The 26734-nt window shown below is 47.3% G+C and overlaps 1 protein-coding gene across 12 annotated transcripts in view; it reads left to right on the plus strand.

Moving 5' to 3' along the window:
• Positions 1-22387, plus strand: part of casz1 (castor zinc finger 1) — a 183468-nt gene extending 161081 nt beyond the window's left edge. For 7 of the 12 annotated variants that reach the window (XM_048241665.1, XM_048241669.1, XM_048241673.1 and 4 more), the window contains 13 exons: positions 1959-2131; positions 3195-4144; positions 8520-8676; positions 9230-9293; positions 10292-10455; positions 10715-10837; positions 10976-11296; positions 11421-11619; positions 12611-12782; positions 14838-14986; positions 15284-15518; positions 16697-17071; positions 18007-22387. In XM_048241665.1, coding sequence (XP_048097622.1) covers positions 1959-2131; positions 3195-4144; positions 8520-8676; positions 9230-9293; positions 10292-10455; positions 10715-10837; positions 10976-11296; positions 11421-11619; positions 12611-12782; positions 14838-14986; positions 15284-15518; positions 16697-17071; positions 18007-19340 — 4416 coding nt within the window. In that variant the 3' untranslated portion in view covers positions 19341-22387. The remainder of the gene's footprint in view (positions 1-1958; positions 2132-3194; positions 4145-8519; positions 8677-9229; positions 9294-10291; positions 10456-10714; positions 10838-10975; positions 11297-11420; positions 11620-12610; positions 12783-14837; positions 14987-15283; positions 15519-16696; positions 17072-18006) is intronic. The other 5 variants (XM_048241670.1, XM_048241674.1, XM_048241678.1 and 2 more) reach the window with 4 other exon arrangements.
• Positions 22388-26734: the final 4347 nt, after the last annotated feature.

Genomic DNA, 26734 nt, shown 5'->3' on the forward strand with positions numbered 1-26734 from the left:
ACACTCACACACTCACATCCGTACCCTGCATCCGAGATGTAAGGGAAGGTTCCACAGTTGCTGTGTCACGGTGACGGTGCGTATGGGGGGGGGGGGAGTAAGCAAGTCCACTTCCTGTCTCTGTGCACTGATGCGTGCATTTCAAAGGCCGCGCACCAAGTGCAGAGGAGCACTCAGCATTTAATGCCTTTACGCATCCAATCTTTTGATCTTCACCACGACAAGACATATCGTATAAAAATAGTGCAAAAAGCCTGCTACGGTGTATCTATATGCACATCTAGACGTATAACAAGTGTCTGTAAGATCATTTGAGATCTCTATATAAGATAAAGACCCATAAGACTTTCAACAAGAAATAAAGTCCAAAAAGCAAAGATGTCTAAAGACCTTGGAAGATGTTTGACAGCAGAATCAGTGTGTGCTGCGCTTGAGGCATCGCAGCCCCTGGGTAGAGTGTGAGAGAGCGGGAACAGGGGGGGCGCATGATCGCCTGATGCCAGCCGCCAGGCACAGCAGAGCACTCAGCCTCCGAGAGACACCCTCCACTGGGGCCCTGCGCCTATAAAAGGAAAATACACTTCTTCCACTTTTTCCATTACCCCTAAATTACCATTTAAGAGCAGTTTTCATTCGTTTGACAAAACGTGTCATAATGTAAATAAAAGCAAAAATTAAAAGGACGGACAGAAAGCAGTGCCCTGCTCTTTCTTCTCTTGTCCCCTCTTCTTCCCTACCTCCCTCCGCTCCCTCTCATGCGCTCTCTCTCTCTCTCCTTAATTGGCATGGATAAAATTCAGTTAGTTGTTTATATAAACTTAACATTTTTCATCTTTTAGTACCAAGCAGCGAGTTGAAGATTATTTCCCCCACCAGATTTGTTTAATTCTTTCACATCTGCTTATTTTCAAGGTGTCATCACGCCGAGTGCTTTCTCACCGGTGTGCGAAAGCTGCTGCCACAGATGGCTTAAGATATATTCTTTTTTAACCCCCTCCTCCTCCCACCCCCCCTCAACAGCATAATTGTTATGAGACATTTCAGCCCTTGTTTTAACGGCACTGAGATCCAACAGATGTTGGCATCCCCTCTTCCGTGATTTACTATGAAAGAAAAAAGAAAAAAAAAACACTCACCGGTGGCGGGTGGCATTTTTTTCATCGTTTGACTCAATATGGCCAAGTTGCCATGTTCGCACAGTTGAAAAATGCCAGGGGTTATATACAATTGCCAGTTTTAATTCAAACAAATTGTGTGCTTTATTTTCTCTCCCTGCCTTCTGCCCTTCAAGGCTGAGAGCTCTGTGTCAGGCCTGCAGGCTCAAGGAAGAGTTTAAACAAGAGAAAGTGACAGTCGCTCCTCCAGCCTTCTGGTGTACCACTGACTTGTATCTTCTCGGAAAGTTTAGACAGAGCTTATGATGCTTTAACACAGGATAAATATGCTAAAATGTTTTAGTTGAAATGGGGAGCATTTTCTACTTTTATTTACTCACTGCTTGTATGTTTGCTGAAAGAAAATAGTGCAATGTCTTATGTGTGGCCTGTAGATCTTTTTTTTTTTTTTTTTACGAACCACCTTCTTAACCTCATTGCCCCTAAAACAGACATTTTGAGTTTCATGTTCATCATTTTATAGGTCACCTGAGTCTCATCTTGCTACACAGAGCTATTTTTGTGTCATTACTGTGATGTTGTTGACAAGCCCTTGCAGTCTGCAGTCTCCTTCAGCTTCCTGTACAGAACACACACACACACACACTGACACACACACACACACAAACACACACACCAACACACACACACACACTCCTTGAGCTGTGTCATGGAAATACCTGACATTCAGACAAACAAACAAACAAATATAAAAATAATTCTGTGATGATGATCAAAGATGCTTAGTCGACTTGGACGGCTGAGTCACACAACCACACAAACCAATTGTACCTTGTCTTGTAGGTGGGCTGCAACAAGGTCTACACCAGCACCTCTGACGTGATGACCCATGAGAACTTCCACAAGAAGAATGCACAGCTGATAAACGATGGCTTCCAAAGGTTCCGTGCCACAGAGGACTGTGGAACAGTGTCCTGTCAGTTCTATGGCCAAAAGACCACTCATTTCCACTGCAGGTGAGCATTGCGCACACACACACACACACACACACACACACACACAAACACATACACACAGAGAGAGAGAGAGAGAGAGAGAGAGAGAGAGAGAGAGAGAGAGAGACAGAGAGAGAGAGCATTTTATATCATACATCATATTATGTAAGGGATAATGTATAGAACGTCGGTCATTAATGGGAAAATAAGTCCCGACAGGGCAAACCGAAACCCCGACGCGCAGCAGAGGGTTCTTGTTCCGCCCTGAAGGGACTTATTTTCCCATTAATGACCGGCGTTCTATACATTATCCCGCTTATTACACGGTTACTTGCCAAAACGAAATAATAAACTCCCCACGATATGACTTTAGCCTACATAGCCTAGCCTATTTGTTACCGTTCATCGTGGCATTTGCTGAGAAACAAATAGTTCGCAACAACACACGCTGAACTTGAATCAAACATTCTTTAGAACACAGCTGATCAACTGTCTGCTATCACTTTTGAATGAAGTTCCTGTCCTTGCGTAGTGATATAAAAGAGGTATCAGAAACACAAAACCCGTTGCCATTGACAGCGGTAATTATATGTTTGCAGCGGTAATTACATGAAAATATTTTACCGTAGAACTTTGGGAAATCCCATTCAAGCCAATGGAGCGTTCTACTTGCCTTGTGAAGAGCCGTGTAATAAATATTTATATTATACCCAAATGACACAAATAGCATGAATATATTATACCATATGCTATGAGGAGAAATCACCAGCAGAAACCCAGACCATACTATCTGGTGCACAGGGCCTCTTGGTTTTGTGAGACTGTGAGGTTTTAAAAGTTGTGGGAAATCAAACCCAAATGTTTGGCTTAGGAGATCGTTTTTGATATTTCTGTAAACCCAACAAGACCTCTGTGGTCTTTTCAAAATAAACTGTTGGTTTTCAACAGCTAGTGTCCACTGACCAAGGACTCGCTGGTGTGATTGTATAACCTCTCGAGACTCACCGCACACCGATAGGAATTTTAAAAAAAGTATCTGTCGCACCCAACCACAATCAATCATTATCCATCCCTCCTTCGCCAGGCGTCCCGGCTGCACCTTCACCTTCAAGAACAAGTGTGACATCGAGAAGCACAAGAGTTATCACATCAAGGACGACGCCTACGCCAAGGACGGCTTCAAGAAATTCTACAAGTACGAGGAGTGCAAGTACGAGGGCTGCGTCTACAGCAAGGCCACCAACCACTTCCACTGCATCCGCTCGGGCTGCGGGTTCACCTTCACCTCCACCAGCCAGATGACCTCGCACAAGCGCAAGCACGAGCGCCGCCACATCCGCTCGGGCGGCATGCTGAGCCTGGGCGCCGCCTCGTCCGCCTTCCTGCTGCCCAAGGAGGAGCAAGAGGAGTCCAGCAACGACGACCTCATGGACTTCTCGGCCATCAGCAGCAAGAACTCCAGCCTGAGCGCCTCGCCGACGGCTCAGCAGCAGCAGGGGTCATCGGCGGTGGGAGGCGGCGGGCACTCGCTGATGGCGCCCACCACCACCTCCGCCGCGGTCTCGGGCGCCCTCTCGTGTGCCCTCTCGGGCGTGCTCTCAGCCGGTGGCCTGGTGAAGTCCACCGCCTCGCTGCCGCCGGCCAGCCGCATGTCCAGCCTGCTCTCGCAGGCACTGCCCAGCAACATGCCGGTGGCGCTGGCGCTGTCCAACTCAGCACTGACCGGCGCCAACCCCTTCTTCCCGCTCATGCCGCGGCTGCCGATGCAGCTGCCGCCTTCGGCTGCCTCGGGGCTCATCGCCGCGGCCGCCGCCAGTTCTGGCGCGCACGCCCTGGTCAGCGACTCACTCGCCCAGAGCTGCGCCACCATGGGTGTGGACGGCAGCAGCGGTGGTTGCGGAGCCTCCACCCCCACCTCCTCCTACACTACCGCCTCCATCATGGAGAAGATCTCGGCCAGCAAGGGCCTCATCTCACCCATGATGGCCCGACTGGCTGCAGCCGCCCTCAAGCCTGCAGGCAACCTGGACACAGGTGAGCAATAGACATGATACAGCACAGCCACACCACTCAGAACACACACACGCACACACACACACACACACACACACACACACACACACACACACACACACACACACACACACACACACACACACACACACACACACACAGAGCACAGAATTCTGCACACCCATAATCTCATTGGGTGTTTCCTCAGGCAACAGTTGGAAAACACTCATTCATTCATCCACATGAGAGGGAGATAGAGAGAGATCGTGAGAGAGATAGCAGCTGTATGTAAATTCACAAATGCCCCAGCAAATTGACCTGAACAAAGAGGCCGATGTATGCCGGACCTTCACAGAGCGTGACCAAAGCCACATCCTGCCCCACACAACCCTCGCCCCCCCCCCCCCCCCCCCACAATCCCCCATACTTCTCTACTCAACCGAGCTCAAACAGTATCTGCACACAGCATCAGAACTAGCACATCAAAGTAGTCAACTGTATCCGCAAGACAAACACTGTTGGGCCAGACTAAGCAAAGGCGTGGTCTGTTACCTGGGGCTTGTTATTTTTGCGCCTGCCATTTCCTTGATAGACAAAATTAATTTATGAGTAAATTATTGCCGATGAGAGCACTGTTTGTAAAGCCATCTAATAGCATTCAGTGGAGGCTCGGCAAGCTTGTTTTTCCATCTGCAGCCTCTTATCTTGTGGTCATGGCAGTCTTTACGGCACAAAATGGAGGCTGAATAGGGTTACAGTCAGGAATTGAATGAGGAAACTATAGTTATATATGTTAGGTGCATTGATGACTGTAAGCAAGCAAAGCAAGCAACAAAATACAGAAATAAAGGGGAAAGCATGAAATGACTGTGATGCAAGACCTACGTAATGACCTCGGAGATTTACGTCAAAAGGGTATTTCTGTGACTTTCTCTTTCTATTTTGCTCATATTTCAACTGACTCTACACATTCTCTCTTTCTCACTGCCTCTATCTCGAATAGGAGAAAATACATACAATGGTATTTATTGGTAATATTCGTCAACTACTTTCCTCTCCACTTTCTGTCAGTTATAATAAAGGCTATTTGAGATATACAGGCTACAACTAAAACACATACACAGAGTTGATTTTATCTTTGATAAACATGAAACATGGAGGAAGGAAAATAAAACAGTCAGTCATCACCTGTAAAACAGGTTCTAAACCTTTTATTAAGACGTCAGTGAGAGTGTTTTAGCTGATCTGTGTGTGTGTGTGTGTGTGTGTGTTTGGGAGGGGGGGGGACGCTGGTAATGAGATCTTCCAGGGTGTGTGTTTGTGGAGGGGTGGGTTTAGTCGGCAGCAGGTGGGCTGCAGATTGAGCGGGGATAAGCAGGAGTCTGCAGCAGGGTAAAGGGAGGGGGGATTAGGACCCCGCTGGTATTTTTGGAGAAGGACAGGCCCTGGGAGAGCAGGGCAGCTGCTGAGGGACGGAGGGACAGAGGGAGGGAGGCACGGGGGCCCCAACCCAGCCACAGCCCACTCCAGCAGGTAGGGAGCGAGAGATGGAGCCGGGGCTGTGGAAGAGGCCGGGGTTGGGAGGTGGGTGCGCCTGGCGGGTGGGGAAACAGGCGTTGTGGGAGGCGGTGGAGGTGGATGGGAGGAGAGGGAGCGCAGATGGTGCGACTTCCCCTTAGTCGCAGTGATCCAGCGGAGAGAAAGGGGGAGCCTGTCCCAGCTCCTCTCCGAGCCCCTCCTGCCCCGCCGCACCACGCCTCATGTTTAATTTACCGGCCTCTGAGAACCCTCCTGCCTCTGCCATACACACCTTTCCGCACACACACACACACACACACACACACACACACACACACACAAACATTTGTACATGGTTTGTTAGAATCGTGGGAGTCGTCATGCACTCGTTTCTTTTTTTGCCACATTTGCCGAGAAAATATGTGTGAACAAATTAGTGTGAATTTAAAGAGAGGAAGTGGTGAGAAGCTGCAAGGACAGAGTGAACTGAGAGTTCTACGCTGTGGCTAGTTTCAAAGCCCAGGAGGAAAGAGGGCAGAGGGGTCGTCTCTTTTTTTCTGAGCTAGGCACCAGTGAGCACGATAATCATCTGGAACTGTTGCTTTTTCTTCGTGAGATGGGCTCCGTCATGTGCAGCGGCTGATTGATGCCGCCCTGCACTGAGGTATCTTTCTTTCCTCTCCCTCACCACCTCACTCTTTATTTAATATTCACTGTTTTATCAGTTTCACACCAATTTCCCCTGGAGTGTTTTTTAAAGATTCTAGCTTCTGAAGGGTTGACTAATTGGCGCCACAGTACAAATGATCTTTCACAAGCGTTGCAACTTAGCGGGAGTAATTACACGCTACACTGTTACTCTTGGATAATTTCCAGAAAACGTTGCTTTGAGATCAAACTCTTTTTTCCCCACTCTCTCTCTCTCTCCCTTTCTCTCTTTCCTTTTTAATCCCCCCATTTTTTACTTTACTTATTTATTTCATTTCTCCCCCAGCTGTAAGATGGCTGTAGTAGGGACTGTGCGCGGGCAGATTATTAGCCCTGATAAATGTTTTAATGACTTTCCCTTTGCGCGGTGGCTGCCGCTGTCGCCGCCGCCTCACCTGCCTCCGCTGTGGTTTTTTGAGCGCGTGGAGACGTGGGGCCAAGGGAGAGGGCTCAGGCTCAATTTGATCCCAACTGTGACAACGCTGGGGCCAGGCCCCGCCAGGGATCGGGTGACGCTTTGGCGAGGTTGCCCTGATAATTGGTCTTATTCTCTCTCTCTCTCTCTCTCTCTCTCTCTCTCTCTCTCTCTCTCTCTCTCTCTCTCTCCCATCATGGTTGTGGTGAAAGGGAGGGTGCATGGGTGTCCGCTGTCGTTTTTCATTTCAATCTCTCTCTCTTCTTCTCCTTCACCTTCTACTTCTCCTCCGTCTACCTCTTATTCTTCTTCTTTCTTGAGCAGGGGCTGGTGCTCTGGGGGTGGGGTGGTGGGGGGTGGTGGGTTGAGAGGAGAGGAGGGGTAGTGAGTGAATCATTAATCAGATGAGGATTACACAGCAGACACACAATGGGACCAGCAGCCAGCCTGACACCGACAAAACCCCTCCGCCATTGTCAGGCCAATTTCAGCTCTGAGCCATGACACCCCGGACACATCCCCTTTGAACCCAGATAAAAAAACACACACATACACACACACACACACACACACACACACACATCCAAATCCTTTAGACATGAGGCTTAGAGTCAACCAGTCCAACCCTTCTCCAGCAGCATGTGTGTGTGTGTGTGTGTGTGTGTATGTAAACACAAGCGGAAAAGGCTCCTTCCATGCCGCCCCTTCGCAGGAGAAATGCAGTGGCCCTCAGAGCCACAGGGCCAAGGCCAGAGGAACTCTGCGGTGTCCTTGCCTGTCACTGCTCCTCAGCATATCAACCCACACACACACACACACCCCACCCATCTCACAAACAACACGGCCCCCCTATGAAACCAATCACGGCTGATGCACTCAGCACTCTCGCCAAGAGGTTATGCCAGGGACGCCCGTTCGCAATCCTCCCCTTTCTTTTTTTAATAAAACACCACTTACTGACTACCAAAAGCCAGGGCTTCCTTGGCGTAGCCTGAGGACAAATTAATATTTCAATTACTTGGGGATTGCGGAGAAAGTGAGGGAACACATTCCTGTCAGCATTTTTACCCCCTTCTTTATCTTTTCACTCCTCCCTCCTTCCACACACACACACACACACACACACACACACACACACACTGTCCTCACTCACCACATCTACTGAATACCTATTTTGAAAAATCCGATCGAGAGGTCACGCTATTTGAACTGATCTGATTGGCTGTCACCTCCAATCTGACCGACACTGCAGACGCTCCTCTCAGGCATGCTCAGTGGTGCCGGGCGCCGTCCGTTGTCAGGCCAACAAGGACATGGCGGTTGATGGGAAGGAGAAAGGGGGTTGGTGAAAGTGGTGTGTGTGTGTGTGTGTGTGTGTGTGTGTGGAGGATGGGGGGGATGGTTGTCCAGTCTGAAGCTGCCACTTTCCCTCAGCATTAGCATCCTGGGTAATGACCAGTTAAGAGGCAGGCCAGCAAACGAGATGTGACAAGTGCTGCTGAAAAAGGAGTCTTTTTCCCCCATTCCACCCGCCGCTCAATCACCGTCTAAAAGCCCTGACGGCCTGACATAATTCCACCATAATTATCACTCCGAGTCCTCCTTCGGCCAGGACAGAAGTCAGATTGGATCTCGTCACAGCATAATAATGCTGACCAACAATAACTTTGTTGTCTCTGCCCTCTCTCCTTCTCTCCCTCCCTCTCTTTTCTCTATTCTCTCTCTCTCTCTCTCTCTCTCTCTCTCACTCCTTAGGGAATGGGCTGCCTGCCGCTGCCAACCAGTTCAATCTGGTTCATGTGAAGCAGGAGCCCGTGGATGGAGCCTCAGGGGCCTCCCAGGACTCTGTGCAGGAGCACAGCCTGGACCTGAGTAAGAAAGACCACAGGTACGGCCCATGGCCGGTTGCACAGTAAGTGTGTGTGGATGTGTGTGTATGTGTGTGTGGGGGGTGGGGGTGTCCAGGCCAGAAAGATCAATGCCCTGTGCCGCTGCTGGGAGCCCTAATGATGGGCCTTGTGTGTCTATCCACTGTGTCTGGGTCTGATTTACGGCTGGTATAATGCCCTGTAGTGTTAATTAGCGTGAGTGCTCGTGTTGGAAACCCTCCCCTAGACCAGGGTGGGTGTGCATCCACGGTCAAGGTGCTGGAGATCGGCACCAAGCCATCCTGCCCCTAAAAATTGATGTAAAACTTCACAGAATAATAGATTTTAAAAAAAATTAAGCACAGCATTTTTGCCTCAATAGGTGCATGCGCAGCATGGACATAATATTGTCTATTTGGTTGTTTGTTTTAATCAATATCCACCCTTTATATGAAAACAGCCCTTATATAACTCATTTTCGGAGAGCAATCGCTCCCGTTCTCTTGTCTTCCATATTCACACTCTATGTGATAAATAATAATATTTACTATTCCCATGCAAATCTTGACTAAACATTGTTCATTTTCCTTGTTCTAGTAATGAATCAAATGGACACCCTGCACCGGCAAATACATCTCTTTTATCCTCACTTATGAATAAGGTAAGATCCATCCATCAAAACGCTTTTCATGCCCAGACAAATTAGCACGGCGCGTCGGGGGATGTTTGTTTTTTTTAATGTTTCGACCACTAATAAGATGAGTTTGTATCATTTAAATTTTCCAGCCATTTTTCACCCTCCTGTAATTTTTGCCCGCCGCTCACAAATTAATATAATGAAGCAGGAGCTGCACGCCACGCCAGATATATAGAGATGTTTGTTTTTTGATGAGCTGTTTTGAACTCGGCAGGCATTTTTTCTCCCTCCTTTCTTCCCCTTTCTTCGGCCCGTTCGCTCTGTCTTTATTTATGGACTTTGTAAATTATTTGATTAAAAAGTCAGGTGGGTGGAGGGAAAGAGCAACCGTCACCCTCATTTTTTACCGCCTGTAAACGTTACTGGACGGATATTTAAATGTTGTGTGTTTTGGTACAGATTAAAATGGACATTGTTTTAATCATACATCTTTTTCTCCCCCCTCCCTCTGACTAATACAAATGTGCGGTGCTGGCTTCCATTACCTTGATGATTTAAAGACGTCTCAGAATTCATTTTTCCTCCAGGCTACTCACTTTTCTCTCCCCCCACCACCCCCCTCCTCTGCTCTTGTTGGATACACATTCAGGAAGCACAAAACAGCTATGGTTCATAGCCTTGACAGTACTCTGGCTTGTAGCATTATTAACTTACTCTGGCTGTGTCAGTCTATTTCGAAATTTGGAAATTTGCTACTCGCTAGAAACAACTAGCCTACATCACACAAGAAAAAAAAGTGTGGGCTGGAGAGAGGTAGAGGTGGAGGGGGGGGGGGATGGGGGCACAAAGGACATTTGACGTGTGTGTCTGGCATCAGCCCCGGGGGCAGACAGGCTGGAAACTTAGCAGGCCTGTGTTTAGCTGAAGCGTCTCCTCTGTGACGACAGTAGCTGCAGTAGCAGATGCAGCAAGCCTGTTAGCGAATTGGTAACTGTTCCCCTCCTGTTTCCGACACTCTGCAGATGACGCAGGTCAACCCGGGCTTCTTCAGCGCCCTGAACCTGAAGACGGAGCTTGAGAACAACCAGGGGACGGACACCTCGGAGGCGGCCCAGTACCTGTGCCGCGTAATGGGCAGACCCCTGCCAGAGAAGCCTGTGGAGCTGTGGAGGACCTACCTGCGCAGGTACAGCACAGCAGACCAGTCAGGCCTAGAGAACAGTGGCAGCAAAGAGTAGCACTAGTCAAGAACAGAGCAGACTACCAAAAAGTCAGATCATACCCTGTGCAAACCACCAAAAACATAGCCCAGCAATAGATTTTGCAAGCAAGAATAAACTCACTGGTGTGAAAACCACAAAATAGCCACATATACTTCATTGTTCAGGTACAAGGAAATATGCTCACAGTTGTTTTCGCTTGCCTTGATCTCTCACATCCTTTAGGTTTGACACCGACGATTTCTGTGAAGCTCAGTGTGACTTTTTACACAAAGTTCACTTCCACTGCCTGGTCGAAGACTGTGGAGCTCTCTTCAGCACAGTGGATGGAGCCGTTAAACACGCTAAGTATGTACCCACCACTCCATTACATCGAGAGTAACTTTTAACTTACTCTTACTCTAGTTGTAATTGTAACTATAACTACAACATGTACTGTAACTAAACCCCAGCATGATTTAACGTAACATCGTGGCCTTCTTTCAGCTTTCACTTCAGGGCCAATCTGAAGGTGAAGTCCGAGTCCCCGTACAGTGATGGGAAGGAGGCCTCCGAGGGGCCTCAGAGCCAGCTGGCCACCTCCATCTCCATGGCCAACACTCCCCCCATGGAAGTCCCAAGCCTGGCCACCTCGGGCGGGTACAGCGCGGCCACACCCTCCCTGCTGGCCTGGAAGCACCTGACCGGCTCCATCCCCCAGCTGCCCGCTTCCATGCCCAACCTGCCCGCCTCCTCACCCCTGGCCACCACTTCGCTGGAGAACGCCAAGCCTCAGGTCAAGCCTGGATTCCTGCAGTTCCAGGACAAGTAAGTGACCAGTCATTTTCTATCAAGAGCCATGTGAATTACCATATTACTCCACTGCACTTTCAGTACTGCACTGATGTTTCTGAGAAGTGAACCGATCTCCATTGTCCTCTCTTTGTCTCAGTGACCCTTGCCTTGCTACGGACTGCAAGTACTCCAATAAGTTCCACTTCCACTGTCTGTTTGGGAACTGCAAGTATGTGTGCAAGACCTCTGGGAAGGCCGAGTCCCACTGCTTGGACCACATCAACCCCAACAACAACCTGATCAACGTGCGAGATCAGTTCTCCTACTACTCGCTGCAGTGTCTCTGTCCAAATCAGGTGGGTTCAGGGACAAAAGAGGGTTAAGGGCTAAAACGTAATCTTCCATTTAACAAAAGAAGCAAGAGAGAAGTCATGCTTCCAGTGTAGACCAAGTGAACTGAAATCTTTTTTTTATTGTTCAATCCAGTTTGATTACATTTTATTTATTTTGTGCCAAAGCAATTAAAATGGTTTCAAGGTGCTTTCCTGAAACTTTTGGGCTCTTCAAAGCAAATAATAAAACCAATACCAGGCTCAAAAGTGGCAGATTATCCAATCTTGGGCTCTAGCAGTCAAGCTAGTAGAGGGAAAAAACACACTACCTAATCTCCACCCCTTTGCTCGGTGGCCTCGTTGGCTGTTAAATGTTTGAAATGAGTTCATCTAGTATATGCATCTCCCAGGATTCTCTCCTAAACATCCCCCGCCTCTCGCTGCCAATCAGGAGGAGAGCTCATCCTGTTTGCCCCGCTCCTGTGCGGCTCTCTAACAGATGGCAGTTTAGAGGCAGGTTACAGACACACACACACACACACACACACACACATACACGCACACACACGCACACACACGCACATACGCACGTCAATGGGTTCTAGCTAGAAATGAGTTTAGAGGAAGTAACCAGCATTGAACTCTGTGCTGAATGAGTTGTGGCCAATGTGTCGTGGATTTTGTGCATCAAAGTCAAACAAAAAAAACTTTAAATGAAAATAAAAGTATTCTGTAGCGGACCAGTGGTGATTTAACCTACTTTCATCTAAAGTAGTGCAGCACACCTCACTGTTTAGCACAGTGCTATCATCATGCAATGCATTTATGTCAAAAATCTAGGTTTTTTCCCCCAGTGGTTAATTTTTGCGGTTAGAATGTATGGGCTCTCACAGTAGCGTGTACTACTTAGCTGAGTGAGTTAATGTAAACACTCCAGCGGCCTGTTATTGGTGAAGTCCTCATTCACTCATTGTATTGTTGAGGTCCTCCTCATTGACTCCTCATTTCTCCGCAGCATTGCGAGTTCCGCATGAGGGGTCACTACCACTGTCTGCGCCCTGGCTGCTTCTTCGTCACTAACATCACCACCAAGCTGCCCTGGCACGTCAAGAAGCACGAGAAGGCCGAGAGGCGCGCTGCCAATGGCTTTAAGTACTTCACCAAGAGAGAAGAGTGTGGCAGGCTAGGTGAGAACTACACCCCCCACAATGCATCACTCCTCACATTCACTCAGCTGTTTAATTTGAAGTAGCCAATCCAAACTACAGTCGCTCTCGCGCTGCACACCTCATGTGCGCGGCAAACTGACCGCACACTGGAACAGCTCTGAGGGGCATGAAATCTGGCTGGTTCGCACCGTTCCGGCGTGGGAGACGGAGGAACCAGACGAGCTGTGAAACTGGGGGAGGGATGTAAAGAGCACTGTCGCGGCCAATGGAGGCAAGGAAGGAAGGAATGAACACACTCTTTCCACACGCTCCAACTGCCCCGTGAAGCGCTCGCACCCCCCACACTGAGATGTTAATTGTCACACCCTCACAGACCAACGCACCCGGCGCAAAGAAAAACACTGACACACACACACACACACACACACACACATACATCCACATGCACTTAGCAGCTTTTTTGCCAAGTTTTTTTTTTTTTTTTTGTCCCATGTATCCCATTAGTTGGTGACATCTGTTCACCGGCATCACACCCTTTTAGTATTTAACATCGAAAGTGACACAATCACATCAAACAATGACAACAGTGTTATTCCAGGTTTGCGCTGATTACTGTTTGCGTGGTGTTTGTGGCCTCCGAGTTTCTAATTGTCAGGGAAGCTCCATTGCATTTCCTGCAGATTAAGTGGTGCCCTTGGGAGAGAGAAAAAACAACGCTTGGCCCCGGGTTTTTGTCATACATTAATACTTCTGTATTTATAGTAGGCAATCAAACCAAAGTTGTTTTCTTGGGTATATTTAACCTGTCAGGAATGAGCAATTACGCAGGTTTGTTAATTACCCAGCCTGTCTGACGCAGTGTGTTTGTGTGGCTGCTCTTTACCCAGTCTCCATCAGCAACAGCATTGCACATCTCGACAGGGCAAACTGAAGGGTTTTTTTCCCCCACCCACTCATTTTCATGAAGAGAGAAAAGAATAAAGATAATAAAGAGATACTTCCTTGGAACTTTCCTTTGAGAACAAAGTGCATCTGCAACTGTAGAAGAGCTCCAAAGGTGTGTATGCACTAGAAAGCTTTGCACAGTGCTGCCAATGATATCTTTGGAGCGAGAGAGCGAGAGAGAGAGAGGGAGGGGGTATATTACAAAAGCAAGCACTCGAGTCATAAAGAATTGATGGTTCAGCTGGACTCCGACAGCGGTATCCATGGCAGCCACATTAAACAGAGCCCTGGTGATGATGTTTCCTAGATCCGGTCCCTCGCACACGCCGGGCCCCTGATATTTCACCAGTTACTGCTATTTACCCAACTTTGCTGTCAAGTGCAACGTCAGTGTGTACAAAAGCAATTTAATGACAACAAGCATTGTGTAGCGCCGCAGCTGCCATGGTAACTGACAAGCCAGCACCTGCCCCACATGTTGCTCTTTCAATTATTTTTAGTGTGCATTATTCATAATAAAATTATTACCACCTTCATACGATATTTGATTAGCCGGCACAAAAGCCGGCATTTAATTTGAAAACATATAGCAATTAAAATCTGTACAGCCTTCGCATTAAACAAGAAAAGTGGTGGTGGAGAAAGAGCAGAAAACAACAGCCGACGACAATAGATGGCTTTTGAAAAATGAATTTAATATAGAAATAATTGTATGTTTACTTTGGTTTGCCTGGTTGTGCATTATTGCCTGGCTGAATGTGAGAATTTATTTATGTAAATTCCAAATTGAATAAAAGATGTCATTGTAATAAAAGAGCACCACAGGTCTAATCTTCCAAAAGCCTTCACATGCACAGTGTGACACCGGACTCATCCATATTCCTCCTACGGCCCAGTTCACAAATCCAGCCAGCTTCACCAGCTCACCTCTCTCTCATTGTTGTTGCGGCTACATTTTTGGGCTCATCAAATAGGCTTTTTTTGCGGTAGGGAAGGCGTGCTAAACTATGTCCTCTTTTGAAGAAGAGCGTCTCTGACTGTCTGTGGTTTTGTATGTGTGTGTGTATGTGTGTGTGTATGTGTGTGTGTATGTGTGTGTGTGTGTTTTTTTCCTTCCTCCCGTCGCAGGCTGCAAGTATAACCAGGTGAACAGCCATTTCCACTGCATCCGCGAGGGCTGCCAGTTCTCTTTCCTGCTCAAGCACCAGATGACCTCGCACGCGCGCAAGCACATGAGGAGGATGCTGGGAAAGAACTTTGACCGGGTTCCCTCCCAGGTGAGCCACCGACACCAATGCCAGCCGTCTTTAAAGGGCCCCATTCACATCAGCTTGCCCGGATAAAGAAATGATTCACCCTTCTCTCATCATAGAGACAACTGCTTTGCCTATTTCGCCTGATGCGGCGTCTTATAATCCAACCGTATAAGCCTCAAAGTGGCTTTGTCAGCGGAGCCTGGAGCTCCTCGACCTGTAGGCCCCTGTGCCCCCTGATTATGTCTAAGTGTGCATGACGACACTTGGCTGAAGGCCTCTCTCTGACATCTCCCGTCAACCCCCTCCCCCCTCCCGTAGATGATGCCCCTTGCCCAGCGTCCGGAGGAGCTCCAGCAGATGGCCAGCATGGCTGCAGGCGCCATGGGCGGCGGCCAGCCAGGCCTGACCGCCGGCTTCTCCAGTATGATGGACGACGGTGACGACTACATGGACTACATGGGGGGAGGAAGCCCGCTGGGGCTCTCCTCCGAGTCGTCCAATCAGGACCGCAGCTGCACCAGCACCCCCGTGGGCAACGAGAGTTCGCCGGCAGGTAGGTTTTTGCTCCCCCCCCCCGTGCGTCGGAGCCCACCAAACGTGCCACGGCTCCACCAGTCAGCAGGCACACAGACACATGCCGTGACTCAAGCGCCTCGCTTTTGAGCGAGCTCGAACAGCTCGAACGAGAGACTTCCTAGATGAAGCAAACTCCTAAAGATTGAAGCCCTCAGCGTAATTAACGTAGCACGCGAACGCCGACTCTTTTCTTCAGTGCCTGTGATGAAGACGCAACTTGACAGGCTGTCTAAATATACTTGTCATGTTGTTTAGTGGACTTACGTATACCCTCTCACCGTTCTTCTTGAGTGTACACACACTCTAATGTATGAAAGCAGCATCGGGTTTCCACGGCCACGCAATTATGGACAAACACTCAGGAGTATTTGCTGACCCTCACTCTTAGAACGTCCAGATATTCTTAAGTCACTATTGTGTTACACTGGTGTCCACTCACGCTAAGTGTTCAGGGAGAGGGCACGTCTTTTGTGTGTGTTACTCCCCTTCCTACTTCACATTCATTCCCTTGTAGTCGAGAGTCTCATAAAAGTAACCACTTGTCCATGAAACATCAGACCCGCCAAATGTTTTCCACAGTAATGGCATTTATCAAATTATGGGGCAGTAAATTTATTATATGGTTCCCTCCACCTCCTCTCGCACATTAATGTCATCCCCTTGGCAACTTCAGAGAGGAGGCAGTGCAGGCTGACAATGAGTGAAAAAAAACAAAACAGATCTGATGCATTTCTCTGTCTCTCTCTCTCTTTCTTCCTTTCTTTTTTCTTCTGGTAAATTTAGATTGATATGGTTAAACTCAGGGCTTTGATTCTGCTTTATGAAAAGAAAATTCTAGTGAGCGAGTAGTCTTTCTTTCACTGAATGATTTTTTTTTCTACACTTTCATCGTTTTGTTTCAAAATGTTGTTCTTCCATTCTCACCATTGTTGCTTTTGGCTGTTGCTTGGGTTTTGTTGTCATCTGGCTCGCTTTATTTCATTATTTTATCTTTCCCTCCCCTTCTTTACCTCCCATTCCCGTGTGTGTGTGTGTGTGTGTGTGTGTGTGTGTGTGTGTGTGTGTGTCCACTGTGCACCTGTCTGTCTTTGTGTCTGTGTGTGTGTCCCTTCCTCCTCCTCCTCCTCCACCTCCTGGACAACCTGTCTGCTGTAGGACCAGGCTGCCAGGCCGGTGCACCTCCTGCTTCCACTGCCCCAGCCGACACTCCCGCTCCCCCAAACGCCCCTCAGCCACCTCCACCTCCTCCTCTTCCTCTTCCTCCGCCACCTCCTCCACCACCCTCTCAGGCGTCGGCGGCCCCACTCCAGTCTCCGACGCTCTCCTCCTACTCTCCGGCCCTGCTGCGGCCGCCCCTCCCTTCTCTCCCATACCTCCTGTCTCCATCCTGTCTGTCCTACTCTCTGCTCAGCGCCTCTCTCGGAGCCACTCGGAGCGTTGTCATGCCAACCAACACACCAGCTTTCAGCCCCATCATTGCCACTCCGTCTCCGGTTAAAAATGACGTCCCTATAGTGCAGGATGCTGCAGGTACTTATGCCGCCAAACCGACCCAAACACCGCAGCAGCCACTGTGTCAGACCTAGACTGTCTACCTCAGCCATGTTCTAGCGTAGCATCACACAATGTCATTTTACTTCTCATCTTTATAACGACAACAACATATGTTTTATTTGACGCAATACATGAGCTGTCACATTCATAAACACTTTTATTTCTGTTGAAGGAATTCTTGTAAAGGGAGTGGGGTGGGGGTGGTGGGGTGGGGACATCTGCACGTGAAGGCAATTTGTCTGTTTGTTTAGCTCGTATTTTCTTTCCCTCTAGGTGAGGTGACACCTTACCTTCCATTAAGCAAATGCCATTAGACCCAGTTAGTAATGGAAGGTAGTTGCAGTGCCGCGGTGATGAGGCAGTATATCACACACCTGCCATTAGGGCCCCGGCCCTTGGGTTAGCCTCCATTAGCCGGCTGCTTTAAGAGGGGCCCCTATTTTAATCATGCTAAAGTTTTATCGAGGCCTCGGATTCTCGCCGGGCCAGAACAAGGATCACATCATTAGCACTGACCTCAGGCTGCTCGCTGAAGCGTGCCCTTCCCATAAAGCACTGGGGTTTAGAGGTGCCTCGGGTTCCAGGGCTACTCCGGCTTCTGTTGTGTAAGCTGGTAGACACCCGTTAAAATGTCAAGCTCTTATTATCATTATTATTACCAGTGACTAATATTCATTGAAGGTTTTGCTCCTGTGTCATTGTGTCACTGTCTTATAAAAAAGTATTAAAAGGCTTATGTCACAAACAGAGCTAAGTAAGGATCTGGATTAACTAGGTTAATCAGTGTGAGAGTGTGGGCGGGGGGTCTATGACATAGAGATCTAATTTGGGTGTTTTGTGCTCTTACTTGTGGCCTGCTTGGGTTGACTGACTGTGGGGTCATTATGTCTCTCTGTCTCTCCCTCTCACAGGCAACACCATCTCCATCCCCACGGCGACAGGCGCCAAGAAGCGCTTCTGGATCATTGAGGACATGTCGCCCTACGGCAAGCGCCGCAAGACGGCCTCCTCGCGCAAGATGCTGGACGAGGGCATGATGCTGGAGGGCTTCCGCCGCTATGACCTGTACGAGGACTGCAAGGACTCGGGCTGCCAGTTCTCGCTGAAGGTCACGCACTACCACTGCACGCGCGAGAACTGCGGCTACAAGTTCTGCGGCCGCACGCACATGTACAAGCACGCGCAGCACCACGACCGCGTGGACAACCTGGTGCTGGACGACTTCAAGCGCTTCAAGTCGTCGCTCAGCTGCCACTTCCCCGACTGCCAGTTCTCGGGCAACAGCACGCACTTCCACTGCCTGCGCTGCGGCTTCCGCTGCACCGACAGCACCAAGGTGACGGCGCACCGCAAGCACCACGGCAAGCAGGACGTGATCAGCGCCGCCGGCTTCTGCCAGTTCAGCTCCAGCGTCGACTGCGAGGTGGCCGACTGCAAGTACAAGCTCAAGTGCTCGCACTTCCACTGCACGTACCCCGAGTGCAAGCACACGGTGGTGGGAATGTCGCAGATGGACTCGCACAAGCGCAAGCACGAGAAGCAGGAGCGCGGAGAGCTGCCCACCGTCACCTCCTCGCCCAGCCGGGAGGCCGGACACCAGGCCGGCGGAGCAGTGGCCGGCAGCGGAGGAATGGGAGGGCTAGTGGCCCAGGTGCCAGTCAGCATGCACTCCATGTCTCCGGGAGCGCAAGGGCTGGGGCACGGCCCCGGGGGCAGCATGTATCTGCCCTCGGCAGGAGCGGCCAGCGAGTACGAGCACCACCACCACCACCACGGCGGCGGCAGCCAGGGAATCAGCCTGGACGGCTCGCTCAACCTGGGCACCGATGCCAGCAGCTCGCTGTTCTTTCTGAAGAACGCCGCCGGCCTCGGTCTCAACGACTCACTGGACCTCAGCAAGAAAATGGGCCACCATGACGGCCTGAGCATGGGCCCTGGATCCAGCACGCCTGTGTCCAGCGCAGGGCCTCTGGGTCTCGCCGCCGCCGCAGCCACACGAAGCCAAGACGACGCCACTGGAATGTCCGGCGAGAACGAGGACGACCTGTCCGCCGAGGAAGAGCCCATGGCCGAGGAAGAGGATGAGGAAGATGAGGAGGAGGAGCCAGAGGACGACCTGAACACCGACTCCTACGAAGACTCCATGCCGGAGCCCGACGGCGAGAAGGACAACGGCGAGACTTTCGAGGCGTCCAACAATCACGCCGAGAGCTCGCAGCAGGACAAGGACGAGGCCGACCCGTGAGCCAGCAGTGGGAGGGGAAGAGCCACCTCGACGACTAACTATGAACAAACGAGAAACAAGAATGAAAGTGGCCTCATTTATCATGGTTAGCAACATTGCAGATGACAAGAAAACAACTACATAAAAAACGTGAAGGCCCAAAAATGATTTATTATGATGTTTACAAGATGACCAATATTATTAATTTAATTATGCATTAAGAAATGAACACAGAAACAGGCAGATGAGGCCCTCTTTTACACATGGCTGGCAGTGTAAACCATTTCCTACACATCGGTCTTTTTTGTGTGAGTGCATGTTTGACTAATTTATTTATTTTTTTCCGTTTTGTTTTTTACTTTTTTGTGTGTGGAAAAAAATTAGGAAAAATAACAAAAACAAAATCTAACTATATATATATAAATATATCTATATACTGTAGTTGTGTGTGGACATTGATATACAATTTTTTGTGAAGCAGTCATCACATGAACTGCAGAACCCTTATACCTAATAAAAAAGGGAAACGCGTACAAAATACTGTACACTGACGGAAAATGAATTCAAGAGAATGTGCTCAAAATAACTGATTTCAACTATTGTTGTTGTTATTCTATGATGACTTATTTATCAGTGAAGTTGCAGGGGCCTGCATGTGCGCTTCTGGCTCCCACATCTCTACGTTGATCCTTTCTGCAGGGTGACATTTCTTTTGTGCGTTTCTTTATTTGTTTGTTTGTTCCTGGTTCATTCACTCACACTCATAATGGTCAGTTGTTATGCTGTAGGTTCCATTCCATGTGGACAGTTGACTCCTCGGTCACCTTCAGTCCAAACAGAGACCAGTAACTGCGGCCAGGGAACTCAGACCTCAAAGCCCAGATCGCAGTGTATGCAGCTGCCCAAGCACATTATGGTTGTACACACACGAAAAAAGACAGACTCCAAAAGCTCATTTTTTCAACATTCAGATTTTTGTTTTGGTTCATTCAGATTTTTTTTTTTTTTGTTTTTTTTTTTTTGTGTTTTTTAAGATATTTTCTTGTTGTGTTGTGGACCCTGTTGGCATTGCATATGGTTAGTGCACTTTTATAGATGAGAAAAGCTAAACAAAACGCATATTCAGAAAAAAATAATGTTTTGTTACCATTCGCATTATTTGCTTTATTTTTCTTTTGTTTGTGGCGGCATTTTCCAGTTGCACATGCATGACCAGTTGATGCTGCAGTTTTACCTTGCTGATTTGATGGGTGTGCAGAGATGGGGTTAGCTAGCAGGGTGGATTGTGAGGGATAGAGAGAGAGAGTGAAAGAGAATATGTTGGTGCTACCTGCCCAGTCATTATAAAAGAGGGGGTTACTGGAGGCCTGGTGGTTTTCAGGATCCATGTGGACTGAAGTAGCCATCCACATGGAGGACCTGCGAGGTCTGAATGTAGAGGGAGTTGAGAGATGAGAGACAAAACATAGCAGGTATTGTTTCTTTTCTTGTTCCTTTTTTTATTATTTTAAAAAAGAGATTTTGTAGCACGAGAGGAAAACAATTAAACAAACAAGAGGACATGGTGGAGTTCTTGAAGCTTCCTTTTTTCAGAGGCCTCATGTGATTACTTACAAGTGGACAAGGCTTCGTCACGGGACTATCTTTTCCTGCAGCCCCAACTGTCTAACTTATGGAGAGACAGCACGTCTAGAGAGACATGCTAAAGGACACTCTCCCGCGCTGGGAAACATGTTTGAAATGTACAGACAGAAAACAATGTGTTGATGACATTTATTGTTGTTTTCTCCTTACCATGGCTGTGGTTAAGCTCCAATTATAATGGTTTTATTTAATATTTATGTGACCTTGCAATGGTAAAAAAAAACAATTAGGGTGTTTTTGCACTTTTTAGGTTCATTTTTACTTCATGAGAAAAAAATATGGCATATATCTTTTAACAGGGAAGTTTTTGCTTTATGCTGTTGTTTTAGCTCACTTTGCGTTGATGCACAAATAGTTGTTAGTGTGACAAAGATCTCCTGTTCTGTGTTTTATTTAAAGAAAAAAAAATAAGGACTGATTTTATTTGCTTCCGTGATTGGATGAATTCAATATGGGAAAAGGCATGCCAGGACCTGCGTGCCCTAACGAGGAACACTAATGAGAGCTGTGATTGAAATGAATTCTAGACAGAGGAAATGATTACAGTGCTCAGATAGAACCAAATTACAACAAAAAAATGTTTGTAGCCCAGCCTCAGTTAAAAATGAATGACTGTATAAGATGAAGAAGAAAAAAAGGAAATAAATAAATAAATAAAAATTGTGGCAAGGAAATTATGATTAATTATTTCTTAAACATGACTTTGAAAATAACTATTGGAATAGAGGTAATTACATGTGTAGATGAATATCTTCAAGATACTGTTTCAAGAGGTGGAAAAGGTTGTATAGTATTTTCTTCTGTAAAAAACTATATATGAACAAAACGCTCTTTGATGAAAAGCTTCCTTTAAAAATAAAATAATAAAAAGGAGAAATAAAGAAATAAAAAGTCAAAAATGGAAAAAGTACCAGTATAGTTTGCTTGTGTGTGTGTGTGTGAACTCTTTTTGTATCAATACTCCCAAAAACAATAGAGCCCTCTGACCAGAAAGCACTGAAGCAGCAATGAGTCACTTCATACTCTACTGTGTTTTTCATCATTTCCTCAAACCATTTTAATGTCACCTAATCCATAGTGATATGGAATCACTGATGGCTGTTTCTGGTTGCTTTAACACCACCTTTTATTTGCTTTCATTTGTCATTGTTTTGTGTGTGTTTATTTTTTCAAATTTATTTAATTGGATTATTTGTTGACATTTTTCTCTGGCATGACTCCTTTCTAGTCGTTCTTTTTGCTCTGTCCTTGAGTGCAAGGCAGAGCTTTTTTTTTGTTTGTTTTGTTTTTCAGATTCAAACAAAAAAAAAAAAAACTGTTGAAATGGCTATTTGGCTGGGAGATACGTTGTGCACTTGAATACAATTTATGTGTGTAAAATAGCAGGATTTGTAAAAAGTCAAAAAATAAAGAAAATCTAATTATTATAACAACCCATGTTGTCATGAATGTTTAGCGGCATCACTGGCAGTGTAAGTTTGCCCTGGTATAAACTGGGCCGTTATACGCAGTTTGTGTATAAAAAAAGGAGGAGGCACCCTGTCTTTAGTCTCAACCAGGGGTCAGAGCAGGTAGCGTCCCCGCTGCTGCTGGGCAAGAAGGCTGGGTGACACTCGCCAGGCGTCCCCCTGGGTGACAGAATGGAAAGAGAGGGAGAACAGTCCCCTCCGCACTGAAGTGGCACCAAGAAACACAACAGACTTCTGTTGCTACTGTAGCCAAGAGCAGCTGTTAAAGTAGATATTTTTCACCAGTGCGTACAGCACAGCAGTCCCTGTTAGTGCCTCATTTCACCCTATTCATTACAGTGACTAACTTATGACATAACCTTGGCTTTCTTTGTTGGGTTGAGCCTTTTGCAAGTGTTTTTGTGTTGTCTATTCAGGGCAATTATGGCCTATTGAATAACTGAGATACCTCTCAAGAGTATCGTCTAGGGTTACATATTTTTTCCCTTCTCTCTTAGACTTTTTCCCCCTATCTACGGAGCAATCGGTCAGGAGTGGGGGATCATTTCTAGTGCAGGTTTTTAATCTATTTATCTGGAGAGGGATGGCTGGATTTGATCCTTGCCTCTTACACACTCACCCCCACAGCCAGCCAGCTACTGAGAAACCGCACAATGGCCAGAGTAGCCCTCTGCCTACAGCTGTTCTCTCCTCCTCCTCCTCCTCCTCATCCCCCTCTTCCTTGTGATGTTCCTTTAAAGAAAAAGGCATCACCATCTGTCTGCCAGCTGGCATCCTGTATATAATCTCACCAAGGGGGAAAAAAGCAGAAATAAATAAAAAATAAATAAATAAAAACATGAAAATTATATTACACAAAAACCAGACGGAAGCGACCTCCAAATCCTGCTTAGGCTGCTGCTGAAAGGCCCTGATCATCTGACCATTTTAATTAATGATGAGGAGATGACAAAGAGGAGGACAACAAGACAAGACAGCCGATTATCTGCTCGCTATGAAATGAATTAAATAAGAACACCGCAAAATGGCATGTGGAGCCTTTTTTTATTGACTGTTTATATGATCAGTTATTGTGGATGTGTGTTCTGTTAAAGATTTCCTGATGCCTGAATCGAGAGTAAAACTTTCAGACAAGTTGTTTTGCATTCCTGCTCTGCCATTTTTGCACATGACTAGGACAAGCAAGTGAGGACCTTGTGATTGCTTACAACACATTTGCTAACACGCTGCCATCGTGCACCTGTTCCTGCACATGATGAATGCGGCCAGATGGATAAAGTGCAGTTTTATCCAGTCTCTCCCTGTTTTATTTACTTGTTTCCCTGCAAGACTTGTTTTCCACTCAATAAAACATGAGCGGGGTGGGGGGGCTAAAAAAAAAAAAACAACTAGGCCACAAGCCAGTTTCTCGACTTCCTTACTCAATCTCAGCCATTAAATCCCTTTTCCAAAGTCTTGCACGAACAAAAAAGGGGTTTGTTACTTGGCGTTGTGTTGTGGCAGGAAATCTCTGTTGGTTGAGTGTTGTGTTTTCAAAAAAAACGAGAACAGAATAATGAAACAAGGCCCCTGAGCTCCCAAGGCTGTGTGCAGCGTGGTGGTGGTGTAGGTGGTGGTGGTGGGGGTGGGGGTGGGGGTGGTGGGGGTGAACGGGCGGTATCCGGCCCCGTCCTGACGTGCGGCAGGTTGATGTGCCAGGAACAGGTTGCGAGAGGGATGGCAGCAGTCAGCGCAGGGAGAAGGCGACAGGTGGGCCATGCATATGTTTGAGCCGCTGTAGTCACATGGCAGAGACACGGCAGACTCAGACACAGACAGGCCGAGCACTCGTCAATGGCATCTTATGTTAAGAGCACACGCGGGAGTGGAGGGAGGGGGGGCTCTTGGGGGGGTATGCAGGCTGCCCTTATTTCCCTTCTTTGAAAAGTCACAGCAGACATTCCACCAAGTTTGCCCAATCAAAGCACTCAGTGCAGGTAGCACTAACAGTGCTTTCAGGCAACAGAACTGGCCATCAAAATTTTGTTTGAATTCGATACGACTCAAAAGCAGAGTGGGCTGCTTTCACACAAAAGAAAATGTGCCCTCCAAGTTGTGTCCTTCTAATTCTTATCCATTTCCATGCTCTTCTGTGAAGCATGTGGGTTCGTTTCGCCACGGTCACTGTACAAAAAAGGACACCTCGGTACTATTGGCTGCAGCTGTTGCCTGAATGAAAAATTAACTTCAAGGACCCCAACAGGGAAATAAAAGCACACTGGACTCTCATGCAGCCAATTTAACATTAACAAGACTTTATTGGCTGTGTCACATTTAAGCACCACTACATGCTTGGCTTGGTGGGAAAATATTAATTCACTCTGACATACAATACCTTTAAATGCCAATTGCTCTATTTATGGCTAAATCTATTAATGAAATGCACTGCTCATTGGAAAAAGTCATCGTAAATGTAGCTCACTCGCTGTCCTGAAATAAATAGATAAACAGATGTTTGTCTCACTTCACCTAAAATTTCCAAATTTGCCCATGACACAGTATCAAATGTGTTTATGTTTGTCGATGTTATGATACAAGCTAAAACACACCCCACAGTAACTCCTGAAGAATTTCACAACATGCCCAACTAGTGACACAGGGACACCATCACTGCCTCATGAAACACATAATACAAGAATTTTGAGAGAATGTCTTTGATTGTGATGACTGACACACTGGTCATTTCCATTTGTGGCATTTGGTTCAGACACAAGGCCAAACCAAGGTAATAAAAAAGTGTTTATATTCAAAATTATGTGGTACCTTTTTTCAAAATAAATAAAAGCCTTTTGTGGACAGGAAAATCTTTAGATTATTTATATGATCTTGTATTTAATTGACTTTATTTGCATGCAGTATTTATGATGGTTGCAAGCGCTTCCAAGAACTACTTCAAACTAATGTTTAGACAGAGGACTTCGAGAGTTGGCTGCAGAGGGAAGAGGCATTCTGAAGGAGACTTAATGACTGCACAACATTCATTTGTTCAGAGTTGGGTGGTGAGTTAGTCAACAAAGCCCAGACATAATTAAAGTTTGGTTTCAATAAATGTAATAAACAAGTTAGCAGTCATTAATAAACATTATATGATTCTCTATTGCACTTACCATATTGTTTGTCTTAATGTGCAATACCTGTTAAGAACATTATTTTAAGAGCCCCCTCTCTCACACACACACAAACATACACTTACTTGTGCGACACCCATACATAGCAAAGGTTGTTTTCATCTATTACCGAAAACGTGTAGATATAATATCTACGGGTCATGCACGGTTTACCCTTGATATAAATTAGCCATCCAAAAGCTTGTACAAGAAGCTTTGCAGAAGCACACAAACTGGCAACTGACAACAAGCGTAGAGTGCATGAAACTGTTAATCTGCCGTGGCCTGCGTCCAAGGGCCCATTACAAGTCCAGCAGTTTGTTTAAAAACCCAACCAGCAGCCTCCAGAGCAAGCGAGAGAGGCTGTGAGAGAGAGAGAGAGAGAGAGTAGGGAGAACATTTTTAGCACTTTACAGCCTGCATGCTCCAGAACAGGAGTACTAGCCTGGGAGCAAGCTGCGGAGCGCTCTTGGGGCTCCAGAGAGGAGCGGGCGGGTGAGCATGCGCGCCAGGAGCCGAATAGCAGAGCTGACTGCTCCGCTCTGCAGCGTGCAGGCCTGCGTACAGCACACTCGAGCGAGGCCCATTTTCTCCGGCAGCAGAGGGGAATCCTGAGAGCGAGGCCATAAATTTGGGTAATTTGACATGACTCATGGGGGGCTTGGAGGGGCGTGGGATCATTGTTGAGTGAATGGAAGCCTGGCAGATTTGCAGAGAATGAACTGAAATGGCACAGAGTGCTGTGAGGCGGGCAGGACGGCACAGGACGAGGCCATTACACACACACGCACACCTGGCAGTCAGGCTTAGTGAAGGACAAGTGCACAAGCTTGGGTGTGCTTGTCTGTGCCCTGTGCCATATTTGCAACATGGAAAAAGAGAAAACCCCAGGGCCTACAGAGAGATGAAATTATGCTAGAGGAAAAGGATCAGAACAGATCTTTGGGAGCACCTAGGTCCTAGGACATATAGTACCCCAGCATATTCCACTCTCTTCTATTCATGTGCGGTCTTGATCTCATCATGAGTGTTCAACGCAACGCTTATCAAAAGGGAAATGTTCATGAAGGGATCACGCTTTCTTAGTTAAGTTTAACAGACGACTTAAAATCACAAAGGGCAAAAGAACCTCCGGCGCCTACCCCCGCAGCAAGTG

The sequence above is a fragment of the Alosa alosa genome, chromosome 4, assembly GCF_017589495.1.
Source record: "Alosa alosa isolate M-15738 ecotype Scorff River chromosome 4, AALO_Geno_1.1, whole genome shotgun sequence".
NCBI lineage: Eukaryota > Metazoa > Chordata > Actinopteri > Clupeiformes > Clupeidae > Alosa > Alosa alosa.